This window comes from Micromonas commoda, chromosome 12, assembly GCF_000090985.2.
Source record: "Micromonas commoda chromosome 12, complete sequence".
NCBI lineage: Eukaryota > Viridiplantae > Chlorophyta > Mamiellophyceae > Mamiellales > Mamiellaceae > Micromonas > Micromonas commoda.
In genome coordinates this window covers 1-14,531 of record NC_013049.1, presented here as the reverse complement: position 1 = coordinate 14,531, position 14,531 = coordinate 1, and the positions used below count along the sequence as shown (strand labels likewise).

The following is a 14,531-nucleotide window of genomic DNA, read 5'->3' as shown; positions in this document are numbered from 1 at the left end:
CTCGAGCTGCCACTTTCGCACGCCAAAATTCGGTCGGACACGCGGTCGGTTGACGCGCCGCCAAAAAAAGCTCGGCCTATGCGCAAAGTCCCTGAGATCGGGGTTTGAGAGGTACCGACCAGAGACGGTGAAAGAGGTTCGTCGTCCCACTGACGCGCCCTTTCTTGACCGCCCCTCGACGCCGACGACCCATCGGCCAGAGCGTGCGCGTGTACCGGTCCCTGCATCGGTGAACAGCTCGCGGCGGTAGCGTCTGCGACTGACAGAGGAGGTCGGCGAACCGTCGGGCCCTTCAAAACTTCACCCCTTCGTCAGAAATCCAGGGCACTCTCGCGACCATGGGTGACGCCGCCGCAGCCAGGGCCAACGAGCCCGTTCCCGACATGGTCAGGCAGTTCGTCGTGTACTTCTACCGCCACATCCGCGAGAAGAACGGTGCGTGCCTATTTCTGCCGATGCAACCCCGCGAGGAGCGCGATCGCGCCCGCCAACGGCGCCGACCGGCGAAGCGTTTGAGACCCTGGTTTTCTCCCACCCAACCCCCGCGCTGATCTCGCGCACCCTTCCCCTCCACCCGACAGTGTACGAGATTCTTTCCATGTACGAGAAGTCCTTCTCCGCCATCTCCGAGCGCTACTTCAAGGCCTCCTCCTGGCCCAGCGCCGAGGCGATCGCGAGGTACGCCGACAACGATCACGTCTTTGGCCTGCTGTACAAGGAGATGTACTTCCGCCACGTGTACGGCAAGACCACGCCCACGCTCGATCAGCGCAAGGAGAGCTGGGAGAACTACTGCAACCTGTTCGGCGTGATCCTTCACGGTAACGTCAACATGCAGCTCCCCAACCTGTGGCTCTGGGAGATGATCGACGAGTTCATCTACCAGTTCCAGTCCATGTGCCAGTACCGCGGCAAGCTCTCCGTCAAGACCAAGGAGGAGCTCGCGGCGCTCAAGGGCTGCGACGACGTATGGTCCGCGCTGGGCGTGCTCAACTTCCTCCAGGCGCTCGTGGACAAGTCCGGTATCATCGCCCACCTGGACAAGGAGCGCAGGGGCGAGGAGAAGTTCTCCGACACCGAGGGTTACGACTACAACCAGTCCAACGTGCTCCGAACGCTCGGGTACTTTGCGCTCATCGGCCTCCACCGCGTGCACATCCTCCTAGGGGACTACACCACCGCGCTCAAGGTTCTCGACCCGATCGACCTCGACAAGCCCGGCATCTTCACCAAGGTTCCCGGCGCGTCCGTTTCCACCGCCTACCACGTCGGCTTTGCGTACTTCATGCTGGGCCGTTACACCGACGCCATCCGCCACTTCAACGCGTCGCTCGTGTTCATCAACAGGCACAAGGTGGCGGCGACCAGGCCTTACGCGCTGGACATTCTGCTCAAGAAGCAGGAGCAGATGTACGCGCTGGTCGCCATGGCGGTGTCCCTGGGCGGCGCCGCGTCTGGCGGCGGCGCCAACGCCAGGAGCGGCGTCGTCCGGCTGCTCGAGGAGGGCGTGGTGAGCGCCCTGCGCGAGAAGCACGGCGACGACATGGCGCGGATGGGCCAGGGCGTCGTGTCCGCGTTCGACGAGCTCTTCTCCCTCTCATGCCCCAAGTTTGTCACCCCCGCGCCTCCCGCCGGGTCCGCCGCGGATGCCGAGGGCGCCGCCGCAAACTACAACGAGGAGGCGTACCGCTCGCAGCTCAAGCAGTTCCTCCAGCAGGTGTCGTCCTACGAGAAGCTCCCGGCGCTCCGTTCCTACCTCAAGCTGTACACCACGATCTCCGTGGGTAAGCTCGCGGGTTTGATGGAGGTGGAGGCGGGCGCGCTCAAGGCGCAGCTCGAGAACATGAAGGCCAAGAGCCGACTGGTGGAATGGAAGGGTGGGTCCTCGGCGCTGGACGGCGAGGAAGTTAGCGTCTCGGACGTGGAGTTCACCGTCGACGGGGAGAACATCGCCGTGCACGACGTCAAGCCCGTGAAGAAGAACGGCGATTTCTTTCTTAGGCACATCGCGAAGCAGAACGAGCTCATGGAGGATCTCGGACCGGCCAAGCCCCTCGTGTACAAGGGCAAGCCCGTCGCCTCCGCTTGATGACTGGATGAGGAGAACACGTTCCAAGCGAGAGGGTCAAGAGGGTGGGGGTAAAACACGATAGCTTTACGGCTTTACACGTCATCGAAACGTTCTATCGTTCAACTCCGCGTTCGTTCAACCCCGCAGTCGCGCCTCGACCGTGCGTATTCGTACCTCGTCACCGCCCGCGGCGCCGAGGAGCTCGACTTAAATTTTTCTCCGAGATCGATCTCGAAATGTCGGCCAATCACGTGCCCGTCTCGTGAGGCGGGTTCTTTCTTTTTCCAGTCTCGCGTCATCCCGCTCGTCAGTCTTTGGTGAGCTTGGGAGGCCGCGGTGGCGACCTCGCGGCGCGTGCAGCGCAGCGCTTTCGGGGGTGAGAGAAACCTCGCGAGAGAAGAGGCGCGACTCGAAACGGCGAGTCGCGGGAGGACACAACGCCCCGGCGTGGGCGAGCGAGCAATTTTTTTTGCTCGGTGAGGGAGAGTACACACAGCGAGACGATGTCGGCCGACGAGGACGACAACGACGCGGGCGAGGATTGCCCGCTCTGCTGCAACCCGTTCGACGCGACGGACAAACATTTTCGTCCGTGCAAATGCGGGTACCAGATCTGCGCCTGGTGCTGGCACCAGCGTGAGTGCCCGCCCCGCCCGCCCGCCTCCTCGAACCCGCGCCTGCCAGCCTGGATCCCGCTTTTTTTTTTTTTTAACCCAAGGGGCCGAGCCCGAGGAGGACGCGCGCGTCCTTCTACCCGACCGTCCGACTCGAGATCTCACCGTTCGCGTCCCCGTTTTCTTCGCAGTGATGGAGCTGGCGGCGAAGGACGACAAGGTGGCGCAGTGTCCCGCGTGCAGGCAGGACTACGACGAGTCCTCCATCGTGTTCGACGCGCCGCCCCCGGAGGTGCTCGCCGCGGAGGAGCAGCGCAAGAAGAAGAAGGGCGGCGCCGGGGGTTCGGGCGGCGACAACGAGACGGGCGCCTCGTCGGGTATCACGATCCCCGCGCCGAACGCGGCGGCGATCGCGGCGGGTAAGGCGGCGGGCGCGGACGGGGGCTCCCGCAAGCACCTGTTCAACGTGCGGGTGATCCAGAGGAACCTGGTGTACGTCGTGGGGCTCAACGTCCAGTACTGCAGGGAGGACGTGCTTCGACGCGGGGATTTGTTCGGCAGGTTCGGACGCATCGTCAAGCTCCAGGTATCGCTGCCCAAGCCGGGAGACTTTCAGAGGCAGGGCAGCGCGTACGTCACCTACCACCGCGGGGAGGATGCCGCGAGGTGCATCAAAGGGGTGGATGGCACCACGCTGGACGGCAAGGTGCTCCGAGCGTGCTTCGGGACCACCAAGTACTGCAACGCGTTCCTCAGGTACCAGCAGTGCTCCAACCCGGACTGTTTGTACCTGCACGACATGGGCAGCGACAACGACTCCTTCACGAAAGAAGAGATGCTCGCCAGGTACGGGAGCAAACACGCGCAATCGTTCCACGACGCGACCAAGATTGGCGCAAACGGCGTCAAGACGAAGATCCTGCCGGCGCCCGCGAACGGGTCGACTCAGGGACGACTCGGTGTGACCGCGAACGGCCTTCCCGCGCCGAGGATACCCATCCCTTTCGGGGGTATCGCCGCGCCGAGCAATATTGCGGCAAACGACGGGGGCTCGTCGTGGGCTGGGAAGATTGCGCCGGGGCAGCAGCCGCCGGGCACGCAGTCGGGGTTTCAGCCTCCGGCGCCGCGCGGGTTCGGGTCGTCCGGCGACGCGGCGCTCGCGCTGTCGTCGTTCCCCACCCTGAGCAGCGGCGGCGACCTCACCTCCAACGGGAGCGCCGGGTCCCTCTCCTTTGGCACCGGCGGCGGGAGCGACTCGGGCGGGTTCAACGCCCTGCACGGGAGCATGGGTAACCTGCTGCTCGGCGCGAGGGACGACGACGGTGGAGGGTGGGCGGAGGCGAAGGACGGAAACAAGGTTGAAGACGAGCCTCCGCTCGCGAGGTTGTTCGGGTCGAAGCCGCTCAACGCCGCGCCGTCGGATGGCGTCTTGCGTAGGTCGTCGAGCGGGCTCTCTTTCGGAAGCGGCGGCGACGGGGGCGCAAACGGGAACACCGCAACCGCCGCCGCCGCCGCCGCCGCGCCCAAAAAAGAGGCCGAATCCCCGAAGAGGAGGTCGAGGTCCGGGACCGGCCTGTTCGGCGCCGGGAAGGCACCGCCCCCAGCCCCGAGACTCGGCACGCCCGTCGCCGCCGCATCCGCGCCGCGGTCGAGCGCCAACTGGCCGCCGAACGGGCCGCAGTCTACTAGCGCCAACGGGCCGCCCGTCGGGTCCCAATCGACGAACGCGGCGCCCGTTGCCAACGCGGAAACTTCGACCCGACCCGCGGCGGCCATGTTCCCGGACTCGCTGTTCAACACGTCCGGCGGTGACTTTGACCCGTGGAGCGCGATGGGCGGGTCGGGGTTTTCGTCCCTCGCGGGGGGTGGCGGCGCCGAGGCCAAGTCCGTCGCGACCGGCGTCGAACGGCAGAAATCGTTGGGATCCATCGGAGGGTCTCGGTCCAGGTTCGGGTTCGTCCTGGACGACGGGGAGGGTGCGGTCGACGAGGATACAAACACGCAGACGCACACGCAGACGGCGCAGGCGAGCTCGACGCAAGTTGCGGGCGGCGCGCTGTTGTCCAGCGGCGGCGGCGTGCTGCCCAAGCCGCGGACGACGGCGCCGCCGCCCGGGTTCGTCGGCGCCGGGCAGGACGACGGGAGGAGGAAGTAACAGAGGGCAGGGATATCGAGACGTTCCGTGGACGTCGGCTCTACCCACCACGAGCACGCGGCGTGGAAAGTGGACAGTCACAACAAGAGAGTAGAAATTTTGACTTCGCGTTTTATGAACACACCTGACAAATGTCTAAAGGCTATATGCTCTTACTCGCGAATTCGATCCAGTCCGTCAAGGAGACGTACTCGTGCTGGCTCCCCCCGGCGTCGGGGCTGCTGGTGAGCACGAATGCTTCGCCCTGTTCGTTGGTGAGGACGCGGTAGGGACGAACGCCCGACGGCGGGGCACTTCCGAGCGGCGTGATAAAATCCGCGCGCTCCCCCTCTTGCTCCTCCTCTTGCTCGACGTCGCCTTCTTGCTCCTCTTGCTCCTTCTCCTCCTCCTCCTCCTCCGAGCTAACCTCGGGCTCCGTCTGGTTTGTGAGCCAGTCGCCAACGCGCAGTGGGTCAAACTTGAGAATTCTTCGCGGATCTGTCATCGGCGCATGCGACTCAACCACGGGCGTCGCCCTAGGTCGAGTTCCCAAAGGCGTGGGCTTCTCCGGCGTCGCGAGCTGCCACAGTCCGATTAACCCTCGAACCGCGATGTCCACAGCTTTGAGTGCATCGTCGTACGACTTTTCAAACTCAGCCTTATTCTCCGGACTGAAGCCGCCCTCGCTGCTGGACGCTTCCCTCTCTTCCATGATGAGCTTATTCTCCTCTGCATCAAGGACTTTGAGCTCGTCGTGTAATGGCATCCAAGCCTCGCGTCGGAGAGCCTCCATGTCATCTTCGGTCAGCACCTCTGTTGGTTCAGAATCGTCCGAATCACCATCAGATCCCGATTCCGAGGGCCACTCGCCGAGTGCAGCCCGCCGCCTCCTTTCCCTGGCTGCACGCACCTTCGCGTCCTTGGCGATGAAGAGCCAGCCCCGAAGCGCCGCGCATATTTTCCTGCGCCGTGCACTCCTATGAAATCGTTCGGAAACTCTGGACGAGACTCTGGCATCCGCCGTGAGCGCTCGCAACACCTTAATCGACGCCCACTTCAGGTGACGATGTCGGTGCGCCTCTGCGCGCGCCCTTCCCCATCGAACCAAGAAGGACCATTCCTCCAGCACCGCCGCGAGCAGCTTCCGACGATGCACAACTTCTGTCGCCGCAGAGGCCGCTTGATAGAAATCGTCATCGTCGAAAATGTTCGTCGTCGACGGCGACGAGGACGAAGACGTCTCAAAGGTCGACGATGGCGAAGCGGACGAGGCTCGGTGCCCGCCTTCCGATTCCGTCATCTCGTCCCCTCCGTCCAAATCGCGCATCTTGGACACGTTCACGCGTGCCGAAGCTCGTCTCGCAACCACGGGCGAGTACACGGGCTCGAACCCATCGATACTTTCGGACCGCATGCCCGCCGCGGCTTCGAGGGCGCGCCGCTCCTTCTCTCTCTCCGCCTCTCTCTCCTCCTCGCGTCGCTTCCTGCGCCGCTCGAGGTACTCGTCGATGCTGTTCTTGACCGCACGCAGCGGGCGATCTTTCAGCGGACCGCTCGACGAACCCTGCTCGATGAGTCGTGACCTCTCCGCGACGCGGTCTGTCGCTGAAAGCGGTTCGGTGAACTCGACCGCGACCGTCCAGTCGGCGGCGTCCGCCGCTGGAACCGCCGCTGGAACCGCCGCCGCGGGACCGGCGTCAGAGTCTGAAGAGACGTCCGACTTCCGCTTCATTCGGGGCTTGGACGACGGCGTCCGCTCCTTTTTTGGTTTCCGCATCTTACCCACCGAACGAAGCAGCCGCTCCTCGAGCTGCCGCAGCTTCTCCTGCACTCGGGCCTCAACCTCGGCGACGACGTTCGCGTCGCCCTCTCTGTGCGCGTCGTTTGACTTGTTTTCGCGGCTCCATCCCCGCGGCGACATGCGTTGGACCGCCGGAGCCCTCGTCGGCGTCGCGCCCCCCCCCTTCCGGAGGTTTCTCTCCCACGATTTTGCCATCTCATTCGCGGGGCTCAGCACGCTAGTCCGCGGGGGTGGCGTGCTGAGCTCCTTCGTTCGAGCGCCGCCTCGGCTTGGACTCGCCCTCTGATGAGACTTGTTCGATTTGGGCACGATGTACGCAAAGTCGTAACGAGACACGCGCAGGCCGTCGTCATCGTACTTGCCGCCCCATTTCGGTCTCTCGACGATCGGAGATGCATCGCCGGTCGCTTGAGCGACGGGCGCGCCCGCGTCTCTGCCGCCTCGCCTCGCCGGGCGCGAAACCGCCGGCTTGGGTGAGAAGCGTTGCAACTCGTCGTATCGCTTCTCGTAGTCTCCCTCTTCGCGAACCGGAGCGACACCCGCGACGTCGGCTCGCCTGACGACGGGTCGAGGGCCGCGTGAACCCCAGTACGCGTCCGAACGCACCGCGCGCGACGGTGACGCATTCTCGTCCCTCTCGTGCTCCGCCTCGGCTGAACGTCCACCATCCACGGTCATCGACGTTGGGCTCGCGACTGTGAGTCGAAGCTCCGAAACCTCAGCTTCTAGCGCCGCCTCCATCGAGCACAGCTCCTCCCACCGATCTTCCCCTGGGGGCGGTGGATATCCCACCTCCGTCGAAACCGCCTCCATGACGCCTGGTTCCGCCGCCCCTGCCTCTGCGAGGCGTTCGTTGTTGACCCGCTTCAAAAAAATCGATTGGCTCGGAGCTTCCAAACTGGAGCGCGCCGCGAGCGATGCTTTGACGATGGATCCAAAAGTCCGCGGCCTTTTCAATCTTCCACAATTCCCGTTGATCACCCCACCACTTCACCGAGAGCGGGACCACAGAGGGGAGCCAGCGGCGAAACATGTCCGTGTCGACCCAGGCGGCGTTCGAATCCGGTCATACCGACCAGATCCATGACTGTCAGTACGACTACTACGGCAGGGTGAGTCCTCCTTCGAGCCCGGACCCATCATTTTATTCTGAAAATCAAACCCCACGGAGATCTGACGCGCGCCCACCTTCCCCGCCAACCGTCGCAGAGGGTCGCGACTTGCTCGTCCGACCGCACCATCAAGGTGTTCGATGTCGCCGGCGAGCAGCAGACGTTGCTCGCGAACCTGACCGGGCACGACGGGCCGGTCTGGATGTGCGCTTGGGCCCACCCCAAGTTCGGCACGCTCCTGGCGTCTTGTTCGTTCGATCACAAGGTTATAATTTGGAAGGAGTCTGAGCAGGGCGTGTTCTCGGCCATCTACACCTCCCCCGCGACCCTCCACGACGCGTCCGTCAACGCCATCTCGTGGGCTCCGCACGAGTTCGGCCTGTCCCTCGCGTGCGCGTCTTCCGACGGTTGCGTCTCCGTCATCACCCACCGCGCCGACGGGACCTGGGACGCGCAAAAGATTCAGGGCGCGCACTCGATCGGCTGCACCTCGGTGTCGTGGGCACCCGCGCCTCCTCCCGGCTCCTTGGTCGCCGCCGGAGGCGCCTCCGCCGCGCCGGTGAAGCGCCTGGTCACCGGTGGGTGCGATAACCTCGCAAAGATCTGGAGGTTCGACCCGAGCGCGGGCTGGAAGGAGGAGCATCAGCTCCGGGCTCACGGCGACTGGGTCAGGGACGTGTGCTGGAGCGTGAACATGGGTCTGCCGATGAACACCATCGCCAGCTGCGGGCAGGATAACAAGGTTTTCATCTGGACGCAGAACGAGCCCGGCGGCGAGTGGAACAAGACGTTGCTGAACGACTTCGGCGCGCCGGTGTGGAGGCTAAGCTGGAGCGTGATGGGAAACGTCCTCGCCGTGTCGGATGCGAACAACATGGTGACGGTGTGGAAGGAGTCCGTGGACGGCCGATGGAACCAAATTTCCGCCACGGAGTAAGGTTATATACCGTAGAAAGAGCGTTGTGCATGACATCTCCAGTGACGACTTCATCTGCCTTTGACGTATTTCAAGCAGCTACTTCTTCGCCGGAGGCTCGTCCTCGTCGGTCGCGTTCTCCGCCGCCCTCTTGTTATCTCTCACGGGCTCGATGCTCAACCCTGCCGGAACAAAGCCCATGAAGTATGACCTCACGACGGGCTCGAGACCCTCGCCGGCGTAAGACGCCGCCGGGGCAACCTCGACGTATCGCTTTCCGTCTGCGTGAGTGACGCCGAGACCGTCGTCGTCGTCCTCATCGACGCTGCCCTCCGCGTTCATGATCCACTCTCTGTGAAGCGCATCGATGAGCGCTCTCGCGGTATCCGGGGAATCCTTCCCAGTTCCCTCCTTGTTCTTGACCGGCGCAAAGTCAGCGCCCCGCTCACCCTCCAGGAACGCGACATCCTTGGCGTATTTATACACGTCAAAGATAAACGCCTCGAGCTTGACGCCGTTCGGCGTCTCGGGAGTCTCTGTGCCGGCGCCGTCCTCTGTCACCCGCGGCACTTTCTTTTTCGCGACGTGATACACCAGAGAGGACTGCACGACGTCATCAGGCGCGCAACATTTCTTCAGAAAGTCGAACGAGTAGTAGTGCAGGACCACGTTGGCGGCGTCAAACTTGATTTTGCCGGTTTCCGCGTCAGTCGCCGACGCCAGCTCGGCGGGCATCTCCGAATACTCCACGACGTGCACCTCGCCGTTCCTCCGGGTGAACACGCCGACAGCCTCCTCGGGGTAGGCTTTGGCGATCACCTTGGCGCCAGCCTCGACGTTTCTCAGGGCGCAAAACCCGACGTAGGTTGGGTCGCCGACTTTCACGAGGGCGTTGTCAACGCAGTAGGCGTACACATGCCGGATCCCTCTTTTTGCCATGTCGTCAATCACGCCGCTCGCGTGCAGAGCGGCGTAGATACCCCCGTTACCGTCAGGCGCGGTCGCCATCTCGTGTTTACTCTGCATGATGATCTTGCCCTCCGGGGTGAAACACGGCAGGGAACCCTGCTGGAAGAACGTCACATCCGCCGAGTCGAGGCCGAAGAACTCGTTGTCGTGAAAGTACTTCTCTGTCGCCGCGTGTGTGTGCGGCGACGTCATGATGTACCACGGCACGCGCACGGGCGCACCCTGGTTCGCCTCTTCGCTGGACATCGCCATGAGCTTCGCCAGTCGCTCCGCCTGGAGTCGAAACAGCGTACGACCGGACGGAAGCCCGATGTCGTACATGCCTTTCGGCGCCGACGAACCGAGACGAGTGCCTTGTCCCCCCGCGAGGAGGACGACCGCGAGCTCGCCGAGTGAGGCGACGCCGAGACCAGCCTCGCGCCACTCCGAGAGATCCTCGGCAGATGCCTTGAGCACGGACGCGTCCGCAACGACGGGTTCGATCTCCCCCTTCGCGGCAGCGCCCGCGTCGTGATCCGCGATGGATCGATCGAAAATCTTCTTCACGTGATCGAGGTCCACCGATCGGAGCTGCGCGGCGAGGGCGTCGCGCTCGCCCTCGTCGCACTTATCCCAGTGCGCGAAGACGTGGCCCTGGCCAGCGGCCTCGTATCGGGCCCGAAGGGCGTCCACGGCCTCTTCCTCCTTCGATGCCATCGTGCGTGTTGCGTTGTGGGGGCGGCGGCGCCTGTCTGCTCCGAGACCCCTTCCCTGTTTCGGCGGCGAAGCGGCGGGGAGCCGGCCAGATCGATGCAGTGCGAAAATTGCGCAAAATCTCGTTTGGTCGACACGTGGATGGGCGCGGGAAACAAACGGACGAAGGAGTTATTTCTTGTCCACGCTGGCTGGGCGCAGATAAGAAGGCGCCGGATTCAGTCCCGGGAGACGAGAGGGGTTGTGGGTCGACACGGCCGCGGCGGAGTCATGGCGTCGACGTGCTCGATGGCGTCGACGAGCTTCGCGTGCGGGTCGCGAGGTGACGCGGCGCCGTTCAACCCGGCCGGTCCCAGAAGGACGAATTATTCCGCGGGTCTTCTTTACGACGGTTCGAGGCGGGGGAGGGTTCGGTCGTATCGCACGAGAGGGAACCGCCGAACGCGCCCGAGCACCGTCGGTAGGGCATCCGACGACCGGACTGACGCACTCGATGGCGACAGTGGAGCGCGCGGCTCGTCCGTCTCGGTGGATACCCTCGATGCCACGGGGCGCGGGGCGAACGAGGAAGACGGACAACAAAATGAATGGTGGTCTTGGACCAAACGCTGGGCAGTGGGGGACTCCGACGAGGACGAGGACGAGGACGAGCGTGATCCCTCGAGCGACTCCATTCGGGCTGTGCTCGAGGCTAAGGAGGAGGAGGGTGAGGCGGTGCCGTTCCTCGAGCGCGTCCCGCTTCCCCCGTGGCTCAAGTTCCAGGTCGACAGGGTGTGGAAGACCGGCGACGAGGCTTCCGTTGCGGTCGAGGCGAGCGCCGGTTCGACCGCAGACGAGAGGCACAAACTCGAGGCTCTCGCGGATGCGGTGGAGACGCTCGAGTCTCCGTCGTCGAGCTCGGCGGCGGACCTCGGAGAAATCAGCGGCAGAAGAGCCGAGTTTGTCGACCAGGCTCTGCGCGGAGCTAACGAAGCGTCGGTGAAAGCGACGGAGGCTGCGTTGGACAAGCTGTCCGCCGCACTCGCGGCGGTCGAGGCGAGGGAGCGCGCGGTCGTCGCGACGGACGCCGCCGCGAAGGCTAACGATGTCCTCAAGGAAAAGGCTGCGGCTGCGGGACTCGACGAGAAGGGCGAAGTCGTCGAGCTAGAGTCGTGGGAGTTCCCCGGTCCGTCGTCGCCGGTCGGGGATGAGGAGAGGCAGAGGCTGAAAGACTTGGAAGATGCGCTCAAGGTTGCGCGGCTCAAGTCCGAGGAGGCCAGGCTGGCGAGCAAGGCTTTGAGCAAAGCCGTGGACGACGTCGCGAGGGTTCGCGCCGAGTTGGAGAGCATGGGGTACCAGAGCGAGAAGGAGCGAGCCGGCCTTCAGTCCTCCCTCGGAGCCGCGGCTGAGCGAGTGAAGACCGCATCGAGGGCGTCGCAGGCTGCGCTTTTCGCCGCCGGTGCGCAGATTTTCGCAGTCGTGGACATGTCAAAGGAGGGCGTGGTGGGATGGGTACGAGGCGTCACCGACAAGGATTCGTCGTCGTCGAATGACTTTGACATCGCAGCCGTCACCGCACCACTCGTGGAGACAGCCGAGGCTATCGAACTCTCGTCCACCATCGCTCGAATCACGCAGTGGAGCGCGGCGAGCGCCGTGAGCATTCAGAAGATCATCGCGGGTGGATCCATTTCTCCCGACGTCGGCGTCGCCGGGTCCGACTTTGGCGGCGATAAGCCGATGACGGCGGCGGAGGTTGGTAGGATGATCCAGCCCGCGCTGCAGACCGTGGTGGCTCAGTCGCTCGTGCCCGCGGGTCCCCAAGAGATTCGATCCGCGCGGGTCGCGTGCTCGATGGCGGCGTGGATATACTACCTTCCAACCACGCACGCCGCGCTCTACCGGTACGGTTTACGCATGGTGGTGTCCTCGCTGGACCAGGTCAAGTCTCAGGCTGGAAAACCCAAAGACGCGAACAACGTCGTGGCCCGAACGAGCAGCTTTACCATGGCACAGATGGAAGAGATGAAAGAACGGGTCACCGCCGCCGCAGACGCCGCCATCCTTGAGCTGGAGCGCGCGACCAAACTCAAAGCCGAAGACCCCGAGCGAGAGACGGCGGCTCGAGAGGCGGCAAAGCAGGCGGCGGCGGCAGCGAAGGAACTCGAGTCCCTCAGTATCATCATCGAGGAGAAGGAACGCGAGAAGAAGGCTGCGCGCGAGGCCTCATCGATGTTCGACCCCGAGGGTTCGTCATCTGTCGAGGAGGCCCCAAAGCCGACGCCGCTTAAAAAAATGGACTTTGATCCCGTGAAGAAGGGGAATAACGCGGCTGACAAGTCCTACATCGATCGCCCCCTTCCGGTGAATTACTGCGTCGCCGCTGACGATGCCACTGGTGAAATATGGGTCGTCATCGAGGGATCCACCTCGCTCAAGTCCTGGCAGACCAACTTGACGTTCCAGCCGGTGGTGTTTGAGGATCCGACTTGGGATGTTCGCGTACACCGCGGTTCTTACGACGCGGCCAGGGCCATCTACGATCGCATCGAACAGGCGGTGGTTGACCACGTGAACGCGTTTGGCACGGATCGGGCCAGAGTGCACGTCACCGGACACTCCATCGGTGGCTCACTAGCGGCGCTCATCGCGCTCATGCTCATCATGCGGGGAAAGGTTCCGAGGGAGGTGATCAACGACGTTTGGACGTTTGGGTCACCGTACGTGCTGTGCGGCGGCGAGGCGTTGCTCGCGCGACTCGGACTTCCAAGAAGCTTCTTGCGCAGTGTCGCGATGGGCAAGGACATCGTCCCGCGATCGTTCTCGTGCTACTACCCGCAGTGGGCGCGCAAGGCTCTAGAATTTGCGCCCGGATCCCTGAAGGTTGACACCAACAAGCAGCCGAGCTTCCTCGAGGAGGAGATGTTTTACTCTCCGATGGGGGACATGTATCTGCTCCAGGCGATTCACGGCTCTGCGCACCCTCTACTTCCAAGCGGACCCGGGTTGTACGTGCTCGAGGGCGACGGGATGTATGAGATGCTCGTAGAGCGAGTGATCGCCGACGAAGCTGGCGACGGAGATGAGGAACTGTGGCTCACAAAAGGTCGCAGGGGTGGATCATCTTGGGGCGAGTGGACGCACGACGAATCATCAGACTCAGACTCGGACTCGGAAGAGGCGATCCGAATCGTGTCCAAGGGCGACGAATCAAACAGAGACGCGGTGACGCGCGAGGCGCAGACTGCTTGGGAGAGAGCAGTCGCCAACAGAGAGGCGAAGAAAAAGAAGAAGGAATCGAGGTCTCGCCGGAAGGAAGATGGTCGCAGCCGCAGACTGAATCGTCTCGCGTGTTTGACTCAGTCGGAGGCGGCGCTCACCGCGACGCTTCTCCTTGGTTCCGTCGAGAGCGAGTCGTTGGTCAGCTCGGACACGAGGGAGGTTATGCTCCAGGAGCGCGGCAGAGACGCGGCGCAGAGGGTGCTGCTGAACACGCCGCACCCGCTGACCGTGCTCTCCGACCCGAGGGCGTACGGCGCAAAGGGGTCCATCTCCAGGCATCACAACCCGTTCAACTATCTCCGCGCGCTCGGGAAGACGAGACGGACCTGGGACGGGGGTTCTTCTGAGGTCAACTTTGACTCGCCGAACGTCGGTCCAAGATGAAGTGATGCCATAAGATAGGATTTTCAAACGAGTTCAGTCAAGGGTTTAGGGTTTAGGGTTTAGGGTTTAGGGTTTAGGGTTTAGGGTTTAGGGTTTAGGGTTTAGGGTTTAGGGTTTAGGGTTTAGGGTTTAGGGTTTAGGGTTTAGGGTTTAGGGTTTAGGGTTTAGGGTTTAGGGTTTAGGGTTTAGGGTTTAGGGTTTAGGGTTTAGGGTTTAGGGTTTAGGGTTTAGGGTTTAGGGTTTAGGGTTTAGGGTTTAGGGTTTAGGGTTTAGGGTTTAGGGTTTAGGGTTTAGGGTTTAGGGTTTAGGGTTTAGGGTTTAGGGTTTAGGGTTTAGGGTTTAGGGTTTAGGGTTTAGGGTTTAGGGTTTAGGGTTTAGGGTTTAGGGTTTAGGGTTTAGGGTTTAGGGTTTAGGGTTTAGGGTTTAGGGTTTAGGGTTTAGGGTTTAGGGTTTAGGGTTTAGGGTTTAGGGTTTAGGGTTTAGGGTTTAGGGTTTAGGGTTTAGGGTTTAGGGTTTAGGGTTTAGGGTTTAGGGTTTAGGGTTTAGGGTTTAGGGTTTAGGGTTTAGGGTTTAGGG

At 62.9% G+C, this 14,531-nt stretch overlaps 7 protein-coding genes across 7 annotated transcripts; 5 read left to right on the top strand and 2 right to left on the bottom strand.

Annotated features, from left to right (window-relative positions):
* Window positions 1-383: 383 nt before the first annotated feature.
* Window positions 384-2,194, top strand: MICPUN_107179 (predicted protein; the record flags this gene model as incomplete). Its single annotated transcript, XM_002509123.1, has 2 exons — window positions 384-435; window positions 582-2,194. The coding sequence occupies 2 exons, from the start codon at window positions 384-386 to the stop codon at window positions 2,087-2,089; spliced, it is 1,560 nt and encodes a 519-aa protein (XP_002509169.1). The 3' UTR covers window positions 2,090-2,194.
* Window positions 2,195-2,574: 380 nt separating this feature from the next.
* On the top strand, window positions 2,575-3,529 carry MICPUN_86881 (predicted protein; the record flags this gene model as incomplete). Its single annotated transcript, XM_002509122.1, has 3 exons — window positions 2,575-2,707; window positions 2,877-2,953; window positions 3,047-3,529. Coding segments are annotated over 3 exons (693 nt in total), but the record flags the coding sequence as incomplete, so codon positions are not given.
* A 577-nt stretch (window positions 3,530-4,106) lies between these two features.
* On the top strand, window positions 4,107-4,979 carry MICPUN_52636 (predicted protein; the record flags this gene model as incomplete). Its single annotated transcript, XM_002509121.1, has 1 exon — window positions 4,107-4,979. The coding sequence occupies one exon, from the start codon at window positions 4,107-4,109 to the stop codon at window positions 4,932-4,934; it is 828 nt and encodes a 275-aa protein (XP_002509167.1). The 3' UTR covers window positions 4,935-4,979.
* Window positions 4,980-4,982: 3 nt separating this feature from the next.
* On the bottom strand, window positions 4,983-7,433 carry MICPUN_63347 (predicted protein; the record flags this gene model as incomplete). The annotated part of the gene is made up of 1 exon (XM_002508867.1): window positions 4,983-7,433. One exon carries the CDS (start codon window positions 7,431-7,433, stop codon window positions 4,983-4,985), a length of 2,451 nt encoding a protein of 816 aa, XP_002508913.1.
* Window positions 7,434-7,613: 180 nt separating this feature from the next.
* On the top strand, window positions 7,614-8,721 carry MICPUN_95648 (predicted protein). The gene is made up of 2 exons (XM_002509120.1): window positions 7,614-7,732; window positions 7,830-8,721. Exons 1-2 carry the CDS (start codon window positions 7,652-7,654, stop codon window positions 8,667-8,669), a joined length of 921 nt encoding a protein of 306 aa, XP_002509166.1. The 5' UTR covers window positions 7,614-7,651; the 3' UTR covers window positions 8,670-8,721.
* A 26-nt stretch (window positions 8,722-8,747) lies between these two features.
* MICPUN_87180 (predicted protein) lies at window positions 8,748-10,313 on the bottom strand (the record flags this gene model as incomplete). The annotated part of the gene is made up of 1 exon (XM_002508866.1): window positions 8,748-10,313. One exon carries the CDS (start codon window positions 10,311-10,313, stop codon window positions 8,748-8,750), a length of 1,566 nt encoding a protein of 521 aa, XP_002508912.1.
* Window positions 10,314-10,406: 93 nt separating this feature from the next.
* MICPUN_63350 (lipase) lies at window positions 10,407-14,008 on the top strand (the record flags this gene model as incomplete). The annotated part of the gene is made up of 1 exon (XM_002509119.1): window positions 10,407-14,008. The coding sequence occupies one exon, from the start codon at window positions 10,407-10,409 to the stop codon at window positions 13,953-13,955; it is 3,549 nt and encodes a 1,182-aa protein (XP_002509165.1). The 3' UTR covers window positions 13,956-14,008.
* Between the last annotated feature and the right edge of the window lie 523 nt (window positions 14,009-14,531).